Source organism: Diabrotica undecimpunctata, chromosome 1, assembly GCF_040954645.1.
Source record: "Diabrotica undecimpunctata isolate CICGRU chromosome 1, icDiaUnde3, whole genome shotgun sequence".
Classification (NCBI taxonomy): Eukaryota; Metazoa; Arthropoda; class Insecta; order Coleoptera; family Chrysomelidae; genus Diabrotica; species Diabrotica undecimpunctata.
The window spans coordinates 160907693-160922266 of record NC_092803.1 but is presented as its reverse complement, the minus strand read 5'-3'; the positions used below and the strand labels follow the sequence as shown (position 1 = coordinate 160922266).

Below are 14574 nucleotides of genomic sequence, written 5' to 3'. Positions count from 1 at the left end.
ATAGATTTAGTAATTAAATAGGCTCACTAACTCATACCTATACGGCCATGCCTCCCTACAACAACATGCGAACTCAGCCCGTCTCTGTCTCATCATAGTAACTACTTTCGCTCTACTAAGTTCATTTCTACCCAATCACTTTAACCTTATCTGTCTCAATACCATTTTCCCAAAAAATGTATCACATCTTCCCTTTACTTCGTGTTACACATTGAGCAAAACCTTCCTTCATCATTTCTTCCAGGGAGATCAGTTAAATATAAAACTCCACATCTTAATTTGAACAGCCATCGAATGTTCCCAAAATTTTCTATTTTTAGTAGATAATGCATGTTTACTCTTTCTCTTTGCAGTTCTTTGTAATGTCCACAAAAATTTGATTCGAGTGCCCTGTTCTCAGTCTGACGCTGTATCTCCTCCTTGTTTTTTACTATCATACTCTTGATTATACTAGGCCATCTATCTCCATTCCCATTCACACCTTGCCTTAATACCAAATTTTTCTCCCATGCTCATCCAATCTTTCCACCAGCCACACCTTGCTCTCATCATTTCTTTCCAAAGGAAATTTTAGCAACCTATCATTTGAATATCTTAGTATTTTTTTAACATATTTTTCAGGTAAATTCATCGTATATAGGCTGACTCTAGCAATACCTGTCTCAAAATCTAACATAAAGTTTGGACAATATCTTGGACAAGAAAACATTTTTTTATATAAAATCTTCTGATTATTTCCATCTCATCGTACTCAAAAAGACCCTATACCTGAGACCCATAAGTCAAGTTAATCTTACGACCGACTGTTACTTTAGTCAAAAACATTTTCTATGTTTGTGCGTACATAGTTTGCTACACTGTGGGCTCTATCGTAAGTGGCACCAAGTAGATCAAAGCCTGGGATTTTTCGTGTTGAACTCTATTGAACTTTGTTTTCTGTATGCGTTTCTTGTATTACTATCAGGTCAATATCGTTTTCTTTTGATAATCTGTGCAGAATTTGGCATTTTGCTCTACTTATGCCTTTTATATTAAGTTGTCAAATTTGTTCACTGTGTTCGAGATCTTTGTCAATTGGTACTTTGGTAAGAAGTATTGGTTTACGATGGAAAATCCATTTGTTGGCAGTGTCATCTTTAATAACTTTAAAAACTGGGATTTCTTTCTTCTAGCTGATCTTGTGAAAAATTGTCTGGTGCCTCTTGTGCTAGTTCATTTGGATTAGCCAGGGTGCACGTGCACTATTCTACTGCGGGCGCAAGTACTGAGCAACTAGTTTTACATGTAGTTTGGTTTATATTGAAAACAAAAAATTTCATTAGTTTCATAGTTTCATAGTAATTTCATAGTTTTGTATGAAGTGAACCAGTTTTTCTTCTAAAATCCCTGTGCCCAGGGAAGGAAAAACGGAAAAAATTAAATTACCAAGATAATAAGTGAATTGGTATCTCGTAAATGGTACTTGTACAGGCGTAAAAATGAGATAAATAGAAAAAATGGGAAGATATCGATTATAATACGATAATCGATATCTTCCTAATCGGTATCGATAAACGTACATTTGATTAATGCGTCTTAAAGTAATACCCCCTCCCCATAAAGTTGCTTCTCGAAACGAAAAAGAAATTGTACGAAGTAATAGTTATATACTAGTAATAATACTATGGGCGACAACAATAACCATTATAGCATTCATTTCAAAACGGTCTTTATTCAATATACAAAGTTGGCATATTCGTGGCTTTCGTCGTACACATTCTCATTTAATGATTTTTTATCATTTAATCAATGTCGTCGCCGCCATCATCGTTTTATTCTCTCTGGCACTAGAAGTGCAAGATTATCGCACACTGTTGTGTATTGCATATCTCACAAGACCCGCAAACTGCAGAGCATTTAAATCCTTCTTCACTGTGGTCAATGTAAAAAGTTCTCTTTGTGGAGGGCCACTTTTTATAACAAAATGATAATTTTTCCTAAGAGTGTACTTTGAGTGAATCGTCATGGAATTAAAATTTCGAATTATGCTGTGAATGTTATTTTTTTGTTGTATACTCACAGACCTCAGAGTTTCTATCCCTCGTCTTACAGTCACTAATAAGCCCCTTTGGGAATCTGCCTTGCAAATGATGCAGATGTTACTAATTGGGAGAGCTGCCATTGACAAAAGAATAAAACATGTTAATTATTTTATGTATTTGCTTCATGTGTAAGTTGACATTATTTTGGAAAAATTCTATGCAGGATGACTTTTGATCACTGATTTTTTCCCCATTATAAATGAAAAAAATATTACAATAAACGTATCATTAATATAGCCTCAAACGACACGTGCTTTCAGAGTTATATGAAATATTACATTTTTTAAGTAAATGTCAAATTATTTTAATGATAAAAAAACCTATGAAGTAAATATCATGACATTGCATAGATATCATAAATACTTACCAAATTTACTAATTTTTTCTCACACTTATTGATACGATGAAGCACTGAAAAATCCGTTAACTTCACACAACCGGCACAACTCTATAGCTAATAGACCAGGAAACTAACGATTTCCCCATGACACTCATTGATACAGATATCTATACTGCTTTTGATATATTTGGTGATAAAGTTATGTAATAAATTTTTTACTTATAAATAATATTTTTTATAAACAATATAAGATCGCTATTTGATTTTAAATAGTAAAGACTGATAAATTATATGAAAAAGTGAAACAGTTTTCCTGAAAAAGCATAGATAATCCTTTAAAATGAGGGTTTACAAAGTTATTTTTGTTAATTTGATGCTTAATTATTACAAAAATAGCTTCAAAGCTTTGATGTCATGCACAAAAAACTTTGATATCGTGTGATAACGTGAAATATTTTGTGAGACATATTGTTATTACCAAATTTATCAAAAGCAGTTCTTTCAGTAATTCTCTGGTGTATAAAGCATACACACCAACGCAGGCCCGATAGTGTATGTACCTGTTTTCGAAGGTCTCCCTTGAAATTCCAAGACTCGACTGCATAAAACGACTAATATTTATGCAGTCAATCGTTGAAATATTCAGCTTCAATTTTCAGTTTCAAACGTCTCGAAATATGGTCGAAATCGAAAGTTATTTATGTTTTTGTGAAAAATGAAAGAAAACGTTATATTTGGCTTATACTTCAAATATAACATTTAAACCTACTTATTTTCGATTGCACAAGTACTTACTTAAAAACTAGATATTTTCTGCTATAAATTCCACTCAATACCATCCTCGTGGAATTGTTTGCTCTGACGTGAGATTGTCTGTATTGTGAAAGTTTAAATTCAGAGTTTTTTATGCATAATTTAAATGTCTCATATCTGTTGCCAAAACACAACATCAAAATTTTATGTTATAGGTTTTGAAGAGTAGATTAGAATAGATTAACGTGATATATTTTATTGATTTCATGACAATTGTAAAAATGGTAAAAATCGCAATGTTTATTTATTTCAGGACTTAATATAAACTAAATAAAAATGCAAATAATGCATACAAAAGCTGCATTCTTCACCTTTAAAATACATTTTGATTCTTGTCGGAAACTCTAAACAAAAGATACCTATCGAATTTTTACTGTCGAGTTGACAAAAAAAAAAGAAATTTTTTTGATACGAATATCTGAAAACTTAGAAGATGCTGAAGTAGAGAATGGAATAGAAGCTCCAACCATAGAGGAAGTTCTCGAAGCTATTAAGGCCTAGAAAAGCAATAAGGCCCCGGGAGTTGGCGAAATACCAGCTGAATTGTATAAGGTAGCATTCAGGGTCCTGAAAGAAACATCCAAAAGCAAACTCGACACATTAGGAAGGAAAGTACCAAGGAGAATACTAGGACCTGTGAGGAAAAACGGAATTTTCAGAAATCGATACAACAACGAGCTTTATAGAGCTTATAAGAAAGCACCACTGTCAGACTTCATTAGAATACAAAGATTACAGTGGGCCGCACATGTGATAAGAATGGAAGAGAATAAGCTACCAAAAAAAGCACGAAAGGCTAGAATGCAGGAAAAGAGACCGGTTGGAAAGCCAAAAAAGCGCTGGGAAGACACAGTAAACAGCGACACACAAGCCCTTTTAGGAGTCCGTGTATGGAGAAGATTAGCCATCGACAAGCAAGGGTTTAGGCAAAAAATAAAGGAGGCTAAGGGTCAATTTGGGCTGTAGTGCCGTAGAAGAAGAAGAATATTAGAAAAATCAATTTTTTGCACTTATGTTAGTTTGGTCTCATAGCCATGATATGCAGTTTTGACACCAAGCAAAAAAAATTAAGCTACTGAACCAGATTTAAAAGACAGAGAATGTCTGAAATTACATTTAAATGACAATATAAAAAACTCACTGTACTATTCGATCACATATATAATATAATCGGTTTACTGATCCTAGTGCCAACTACTTATTCAATTTAGTAATTAAATTTTTACACGTTGGACACATTTGGATCTCAACTGAAACTGACTGGAGTTTACTGTAAAACCAAGCACACGTACTCATAGCCAGTAATTCTTGTACCTTAAACAATTTTATTATTCACGTGTAGTTTATCAAAAAAATAAAACTGCATCAATTAAAACAAATGTTTAAATGTTTATTTATGATTTTTTTAATCATTTGTAGATTAGTAATTACAATTAAAAAGTTGTAATTTTGTATTATAATTAATGAATATACACTTCAATAATCATAATTATTCTTCTTTTTTCAATTAAAGAAGTAATTAAGTCTTCAATAGTAAGTTTATATTAGCTATTAATGAGGTGTAGTAGAACTGTTTGTGTGGTATGTTTCTAACATTGATCCTGTTAAATTTTCTCAAGCTTAGTCACCCAACCACACCAGTGACATTTTCTCGGACTGGATAAAATGGTATTTATTTCTCTCTCTGCCGATATAAGTAATTAACCATTTACTGGCGACCGGTGGATCAAAGAAAGACTGAGAAATTGGTCTCGAAGGCAAAAGAACTAAGAAAGTGGTTAACGACATCAGAATGCAGAAGACAACCAGAAACCACTGCATTAAAGATCCCTGATGACATCTCTAGTATAAATTATAATAGATAGCACTAGTTACGTAAGAGGCACTATTGATTATGGTAATCAGAAACCATCAGACCCGGCAGAGGAGGACAACCATCAGAAAGCAAGGCCTCCTCGGTCGTTAATATGCGAAGCCCTTGCACATAAAAGCCATAAATACTCAGCCCACTTATATAAAAATGGCTACCTTGAATGCAAGAAGTATGTATATGCCTGGAAAACTATATAATGTTATCAGAGAAAGAGGGGCTAAATATAGATAAATTTGGTGTTAGTGATATAAAATGGTCAGGGAATGAAGAGATATCAATAAATAATCACAATATGTCTTACACTAGAGCAAATAAAATTGATCATCGATACAGAGTAGCATTCATTATAAACAACACAATTAAAACATCAGGGCTAGGTGTGGTTCAAATTTCAGAAAAAATAATATTGCTAAAAATTAAAGCACAAAACTGCAATACAATGGCACAATATGCTGAAGTAAACTAAGTCTAGAGACATTACATATATTTTAGGAGAATTTATTACAAAAATTGGCGCAGGTATAGTTGAAAATACAGTAGGACAGTTCGGATTAGGAATTAGAAACGAGAGAGTAGAAGGGCTCCTAAAACTGTGCCAAGGGAAGAATATGGTAATTGTCAATACTTGGTTTCAGTTAGAAGACTATATATTACATTGTCAGAAATTAGATAGATTTTATACTCGTAAACTGCAGATATAAAATCAATCAATCATAATAATTAGTACAGATAACACTAATCCTGAGTAGACAGTTGTATCGAACATTGTTTATATGCTAACTAAATTTTATACAGATATGTAGCAGTACTATTCACTCTAATCAATATATTATAATTAGAAATAATATGGATCCAGTCTTCATGCCAAAAAATAAGAAAAAAACTGATTGTTCTAAAAGATGCCTGTCAAAAGAATACAGTTACATCAAGACCTAAAATATGACTTTCATCAATCTGTATTGAGAAATAATAGGATAACCAGTCAGAACTAGACAAGTCATCTGTTCATCTGAACATTTCATTAACACACGCTTTTTTATACAGCTTGTACTACTTAAGACCAGTAATATCAGTCTCATCCAACGTCAGTATAATATTAGTTGTACCCTAAGTGACATTATGAATTTACCGACCTTAAAGAGAATGTAGCTTTGAAAAACAAAAAAACCAATGGTGACATGGATTTTGATTCCTTGTTAATGAGCATTGTGACCCATTAGTATCAAGAGTCACACGAAATTAAATCCATTAAGAAACTTGCTCTTAAACAATGGCAAATACAACAGGAAAAAGAACTGAAAGAAATTAAACAATGGTACAACTCAACTTCCATTACCAGGTCAAGAAATCCGCACTTAAAAATTAATTGTCTAAGAATAGGATACAACCGACTAACTCATAGTGACCTCATGCAGGCAGAGCAGAAACCGAGATGTCCCAACCATAATCTAAATCTCTGATAGATTCAATATTACACGAACAGAAGGAAGCCTTATAGATTTCAATCCTATTAAGCTCTGGGAATGGACAGTGGTTAAATTTTACCTTAGTTAAGGACGGCTACAAACAGCGTCTGACCGAGAATGGGCGGCTGATAACTAACTCACGAACCCGCCTGGCAAGCGTGGTGTTTTAACTGCCATTCCCCCCCACCACTTTTATCATGGCGAATAATAAAATAAAAGGAAATGGTCCCCAAGTGGCTAAGAAAATTTCTAAATCCCACACCTCAAAGGTCTGCCTCGCGGTATCTGGGGGAGGCAATAATTCGCTTTTGATACATAAAAACAAAAACCCACTAAGACGAACACAACATAAATCCAAAAAATCCGTCAACCTGTCAATAGGGATATATAATATTAGATCAATGTCTACGGATGAAAAAGTACATGAACTGGAAGAAGAATTAACAAACATAAAATGGGATATCATAGGCCTATCAGAAACTCGACGAAAAGAAGAAAACCGAATACAGCTAAAATCCGCTAATCTACTGTATTATAAAGGAAATGAAAAAAATAGTAAATTTGGAGTAGGATTTATAATAACTAAAGCTATAAGGAAGCATGTCCAAATTATCAAAGGAATATCAGATCGTGTAGCCTATGTCATACTTAAAATAAAAAGAACATCAATTAAAATTATCCAGGTATATGCCTCACGACAGCTTATGATGACGAAGATATCGAACTATTTTATGAAGATATATCAAAGGCTATGGAAAAACATAAAAATCGTCTTACACTAGTAATTGGAGATTTCAATGCCAAACTGGGTAGAAAACTAAACAAGGAAGAAACTAAAATAGGAGATTTCGGGTATGGTCAGAGAAATGATAGAGGTGCTACTTTGATCAACTACCTAGAAGAAAAGCATCTATACGCAATGAACTCCTTTTACAAAAAGAAGCCCCAACGAAAGTGGACATGGATCAGCCCTAATGGATCCACAAAAAATGAGATCGACTACATACTGTCCACGGAACGATATATCATTAAAGATGTAACAGTTCTTAACAGATTCACAACAGGTAGCGTTCACAGGATGGTCTGAGCAAAAATTAGTGTTGACGGTAACTATGAAATGAAAAGAAAAATAATTAAAAACTGGGATCTAGTAGATACAAACAAACTAGGGCAATATAAAGAGATATACAAAGACCTATTAAAAGAACAACTTACCCAAAAATTAGACAGTGATGACAAAGATATAGATGAAATAGACAACATACTTACAGCAACGATGATTACATCAGATAAAGAAATAGCAAAAAAGGATCTAAAAAAGAACAACTATATATCAACACAAACAAAGAAGATTATGGATAAAAGAAGGAAGCTGAACGAAGAAGGCAAAAGGAAATCTATAGAATATGTAGAAATCAATAAAACAATAAGCAGAATGATAAAAGAAAATAAGAGAAAAGAACAAGAAATAAAAATAGAAGAAGTAATACAGAACAAGAAATGCTTAAGACCGAAATTAGGTAAGTGTGAAATAAAGAAAATAAAAGATGAAAACGGACTAGAAACAAACATTAAAGATGACATCATAAATATTATCCACCATTTCTACTCAGAACTATATAAAACAAAAAAGGAACCACCAGAAACAATTAAAAACCAACTTAAGGCTTAAGTAAAAAATGTCAACTCAGAGCTACAGCCAGAAATAAGCAAATCAGAAATAAAGAAGGCATTGAAACAAATCGCCTGGGAAAGATGGAATAACTTCAGATGCTGAAATATGGTGGAAAAGTGGTAATTAACACTCTACATTCCCTTTTTAACAAGATATTAAAAGAAAAAAGAATCCTAAACAACTGGAAGGAATCCGTAACCATTATCCTACACAAGAAAGGGGATAAAGCACATATAAAAAACTACCGTCCTATAACACTCCTCAATGTAATGTATGAACAACATTACATTGAGGAGTGTTAACTCCTAACAAAAATTTTAACCAATAGATTGACGACAAAATTCGACGGATGCCAGTCAAAAGAACAAGCTGGTTTTAGAAAGGGATTCAGCACAAGTGACCATTTACTAAGTATGAAAATACGTATAGAACGAGCAAATGAATACCACATTCCTCTATATATAAAGTTCATAGATTTCGAAAAGGCTTTTGACAGTGTCGAACATTGGGCAGTAAAAAGTTCTTTGATTAACAGCAGAACTGACCACAGATATACGGAACTAATAGCCAATATATATAAGGAAGCCAAAACAACAATTAAAGTATATGAAGGAACAAAATCAATACAAATAAATAGAGGCGTGAGACAGGGTGACACAATATCACCGAAACTTTTTAATCAGACTCTGGAAGATATTTTTAAAAGATTAGAATGGGAAGAAAAAGGTATAAAAATTTGTGGACAACGCTTGAACTATCTAAGATACGCTGATGACATCGCATTGATAACATATAAATAAGAAAAATTATTTGAAATGATGAAAGAACTGGACGTAGAAGCTGGAAAGATAGGCCTTAATATGAATTACAGCAAGACCAAAATCATAACAAATACAGATGAAAACATCACAATGAGGATCGGATAAGATGAAGTTCAGGATTATATATATCTGGGTCAAACTATAAAACTTAAAAAAGAAAACCAAACAGCAGAGATAAAAAGACGAGTTAGACTGGCATGGGCGGCATTTGGCAAACTAAGCTACATTCTTAAAAACAAAAGATATCCACAGCATCTTAAGACCAAAGTATACAATCAATGCGTACTCCCTGTTCTAACTTATGGTTCCCAAACGTGGACATTTACAAAAGCAAACATGGACAAAATCATAAAAACCCAAACAGAAATGGAAAGACAAATGTTGCACATAAGACTAATGGATAAAAAAAAAACGAGTGGATAAGAGAGAAAACAAAAGTGAGGGATGTTAGACAAGAAGTTGCAAAATTGAAATGGAGATTTGCCGGACACAGTATAAGACAAAAAGAAGACTGATGGAACAAAATTCTTATAAGTTGGAGACCGTGGGAATATAAACGAAGCAGAGGAAGGCCCCAAATGAGATGAGCAGATGATATCAAGAAGCACGTGGGCTCTACGTGGATGACTATAGTGACAGACAGAGAAGAATGGCAAAGGATTGGGGAGGCTTATGTCCAAAGATGGACCTAAGAAGGCTAATTAGACAGATAGATAGATATAAACGAGGAATGCACTTTCTTATAGTTATAGTTCAAATGAAGAAAGATTTTTGATAAACGTGGATAAATAATAAATTATTGGTTTCTGGATATCTTCTGGATCCCTTTATATTGTGATCTTCATCTCTCATTTTGGGCAGTTATTTAAGATATTGAAGATAACACAATTACTAAGTGAAGTATCTAAATAATCAACAAAAAATTTAAAAAATAAACAAGGACTACGGGGCAAAAGACGTGAAAATAGCTTATATATAAACTCTACTGGCTACAAATTGGAGATTGGATTATTAATCATTAAAAACTATAATATCAATACTTACGCAGTAAAAGTGGAAAAATTAATATTAATCTCATGGCTGCTAACGATTGAGTCATTCGGAACGTGTGGTTACTACTCAATAAACTAACTGTCGTCTAAATTATTGCTAAACATTTATCTCATATTTATAGAGATATTTAAAATTCATATTTTGTGATTAACGACAAGATAGACATATACATATTTAACACTACGATTATATTACACGGGGTAATCGTAAGTGCGAAAATAAAATGCAAAAATGATTAAAACGTTTTTAACTGTTTTTAACTTTGGGTAATAATGCTTCACTTAGCTAATAGTGCTGTTATCAAAATACTTTACCATTAGATATAATTTTGTTTCTAAGTAACGAATGTTAGGTATAGGTTAAGCGAAAAACTCAAGATATACTAGATAGGAGAACCTAATTAGTAGTTAATAGAGCAACAATAATTACGGGTAATTTTTTAAAATAATTTTAAACAATAGTAGAACAATAAGTGTGCAATTTCTAACATCTAAAAGATGGGTACATTACATATATAAGGGAACGATAAAATTCTATAAAAAGTAATTAATTATTGGTTGACTTGAATATCATTACTGCTATCTTCATCTTTGATACTGTTGCTTTTAAAAGCTCAACAGACTTACAGTTGTATCATTCTGCCATATTATTTTGCCAGGATAAACGTCATCTTCCTATGCTTCTTCTACCTAGTATTTTTTCCTGTATAATAATCTGCAACAATACATAACTCTCTCCTGATATGGCCCAGATACTTCAATATTCTTTACTTTAATAATTGTATTAAAAACCTCTTGTTCTCTTTTCATTCTTGTTAAAATGTTGTTGTTCGTAAACTAATTCACATGGCTTATTTCCAAGATTTTCCTGCAAGTCTACATCTCACACAATTCTATTCTGTTGTTAGTGTCCGTTTTTTAGCGTCCATCTGTCCATTCCATATTACAACACCGAAAAACCATACAACATCAGTATTTGTACGTTGAGTTGCAGGCTTAGATCATTACTGCAAAGTACTTTTTTCATATTATTAATTAGACTTTTTCTATTTTTGTTGCATACAAACGTTGTTTTTGGTTACAATTGTTCCCAAGTATGTATATAGTCATAACCTCGCTTGTTATGTCTTTGCAATAGTCATGAATTTCGTCTTTTTGATATGTAAAGTTAGTCCGCTTGCAGATAATTCAAATTATTCCAGGAATGTGTAATAGTATTATAACCAAAAGTATTCTAGAGCAAAGAAAGAAGCATTGGGTAAAAAATGTAAGCAAAAATGTAAGAATTAATGGTGTACAGACGATATAGAACAGCTGGTTGAAAAAATAGAAACATGTTCTTGAAATGGCTTAGCTAAAAATCAGAAAAAGACAGACGATGTGAAAATGATATCAGAAGAACAGTTACAGCATAGAAAAATTAAATGTGGGACTGCAAATATAAAAAAAATCAATACCTATATAGAGGGACGGAGAAGCACAGAAGCGGAGAAAATTATAAAGTCAACAACAAAAAAAAGACAAGAGAAAATATTAATATAGGCAATAACAAAAAAACAATGAATGCAACACTATAACAACTTATTATCAGAAGAAAGAGAAGTATATAAGACAGCACCCGAAGAACACATCTACATACAAGAGAAAGAAGCGGGCGTGACCAAAAACGTCCAAAACAGAGCATTAATGTTATTAAAAAATAATAGAGCAAGTGGTCCTGGAGCAATATATGCCAAATTACTTAAATATGCTACGGAAAAACTATTTAATTTGATAACAAACATTGTTAATATCTGTTTAAATGAATATTCCATTCCCAACCAATGAAAAGTGCCATACACCTCCTAAATAAACAGAAAAGACTTGAAGAATGACTTTAATAATTATCGTGGCATCTCAGTATACTTCGTTTGTACGGAAATATATTAAGGGACTTTATAGAAGAAGAATACTGCAATTATCAGGATGAATATGGAGAATGCCAAACGGCACCCCTATTACCATTGAAAAAGTCACGTCAGCTATTAAAAAAGCTAAATATGGTAAAGCTGTAGGGCCTGACAAGTTTTGTGCAAAATTCCTAAAATTTACGGATGAACAGGGAATAAACTGGAAACTGGATAACGACTATATTTAACAAAATATATGTAACTGCAAAAATCTACCAAAGTTGTTTAAAGTCGACCTTCGGGACTATACCAAAAAAATTAAATGCAAAACATGGGAAGACCATTGAACAGTAAGACTTCTGAGCCACTTACTTAAAAAATTTTTAAAAGTACTGAATAGCAAAATATTATATAAAAATGCGACGAGCAAGCGTTACGGATACAATTTGGATTCCGTGATACCTTAGGCACCCCAAAGTCTCTATTCGCTGTACGAGTGCTTGTGCCTAGGTGAAGAGATTATAACTATGCCATATATATTGGTTTTATTAACAACAAAGAGGCATTTAATATGGTAAAATCTGACCGTATAACTTCCAAAGCTCATAACCATCTTGAAAGAAGCGGGCTTAAATGAAAGAGACTTATATATATATATATATATATATATATATATATATATATATATATATATATTTATATTACAACCAAACTGCCAAACTGTGGCAATTTCCATAGATAGAGAAGTGAGACAAGGATGCATTCTGTCCCTGGTGTTATTGAAAATGTACTCTGTACATATATTATGTACATACAAGCACAAGCAGAATTACTTCTTCTACTTCAAGTTCCATCTTCTATCGAAGGTTGTAAATCATCTTGTCTTTGGGATCCCTGTTAACTGCTGCCCTAAATAGTTCTGCACTACTGCATTCAAACCATTCCCTCAAGTTCTTAAGCCACCATATTCTTCGTCTTCCCACATTTCGCTTTCATCGAATTTTACCCTGCATAATAAGATGCAATAATAAGTTTTTTTTCTTCTCATCACATGTCCTAAGTACTCAAGTTTTTTTGGTTTGTTAACTTATTCAGATGTACTTATTTTATTGTCCACGCTTCCAAGCCATAAAGAAAAATAGTAAATACGTAAGACTAAAGCATTCTTAGACGTAGTCCTAACGTTATATCCCAAAAACAAAGAAATCTTTAAGTTTAACGAATGATGGACGTGCTATTTCGATACGTATTTAAATTTCTTTGGTTTGGTCTACATTTGATGTTATCCATGTTCGTAGGTATTTGTAGGTATCCAAACTGCCAATTACAGTATCTTTAAAAATCAATTGGATGTTTGCATCTGCTGATTGAATCATGATCATGCACTTAGTTTTTTTCAAATTCATTCTTAGGCCGTATTCATGACTGTATTCATTAAGACGTTGCATTACTTTCTGTAAATCATTGTTGTTATCCGTCAATATTACTGTATCGTCTGCAAAACCGTAAATTATTTAAAACTTCTGATTAATTGATAGATATACCTTCTATTGAATCTGAGAGCACTTCTCTAAATACCGCTTCACTGTAGACATTAAAGAGTAGTGGTGACAGCACACAACATTGGCGGACTCCTCTATACCATTTCTAAACCCAAATTGTGTCATTAATTTTATATTCAAGAGTTTTAACAATTCTGCTGTGTATTATTAAAGATCTGACTCATTAAAGCTGTTATCTGAGTAAGATATTGCACGTAAATTATTCGGAATTGTCACAAACATCAATTACAGTGACACAATATTTCGTTTATATTAGTAATAATATCTCTTTTATCATTTTTAAGGATATTCGTTATTGTGCTTTTTCTAGAACCTGACATTTCTTTTTGTGTAAAGAAAAATCGGTATAAAAAAAATTGTAGAATCGGTATACTTGTTTTTAGATTCTTCTATAATCTGTAAACTATTATTAGCACTAAAAAGTTGTTCCGAATTTCTAATGACGTTTCTAAGTCTCTAGTAGCTCATGTAGGTAATAATTTTATTATATTACCACGTTTTGTTCTTTTTGTTGTACTATACTATCGTAGAGCATTATACTTTGTACCATCCTTATTGGTACAAACTATTTCACCTCCCTTTTCGTCTTCGGGTTCTGAGCATTTTTGTATATTGAAGTTATCCCTTTTATTTAGATGAAAGGGATACTGGTAAACAATATTGTAGAAACAGCACTAACTAGATGAAGATACAAAATCTACAATACCTTGGCCACGTGATGGAGAAAAAAATATTAACTTCTGCAGAATATTATGCTGATTGACCTAAAGAAAGCGTTTGACAGAGTAAGACTCAAGGATATAATCCATCTTCTGTATAATAGAGAAACTCTCCTAAATATAAAAACTATCGAAAAAATCTACCAAAACAACAAAATGGTCAGAATAAATGGACAACTTACAGAAACTATAGAAATAGGCAGCGGAATAAGATAAGACGATTCATTGAGCCCATGTTCTTCAATTTGATCATGGATGAAATTATCAAAAGCGCTAACGAAGG

General features: G+C 32.6%; 1 protein-coding gene across 1 annotated transcript in view; it reads right to left on the bottom strand.

The window, feature by feature from the left end:
* Nucleotides 1–10302, bottom strand: part of LOC140432438 (putative glucosylceramidase 3) — a 74720-nt gene extending 64418 nt beyond the window's left edge. Inside the window, exon 1 of the mRNA XM_072520342.1 lies at nucleotides 10114–10302. Coding sequence (XP_072376443.1) covers nucleotides 10114–10168 — 55 coding nt within the window. The 5' untranslated portion in view covers nucleotides 10169–10302. The remainder of the gene's footprint in view (nucleotides 1–10113) is intronic.
* Between the last annotated feature and the right edge of the window lie 4272 nt (nucleotides 10303–14574).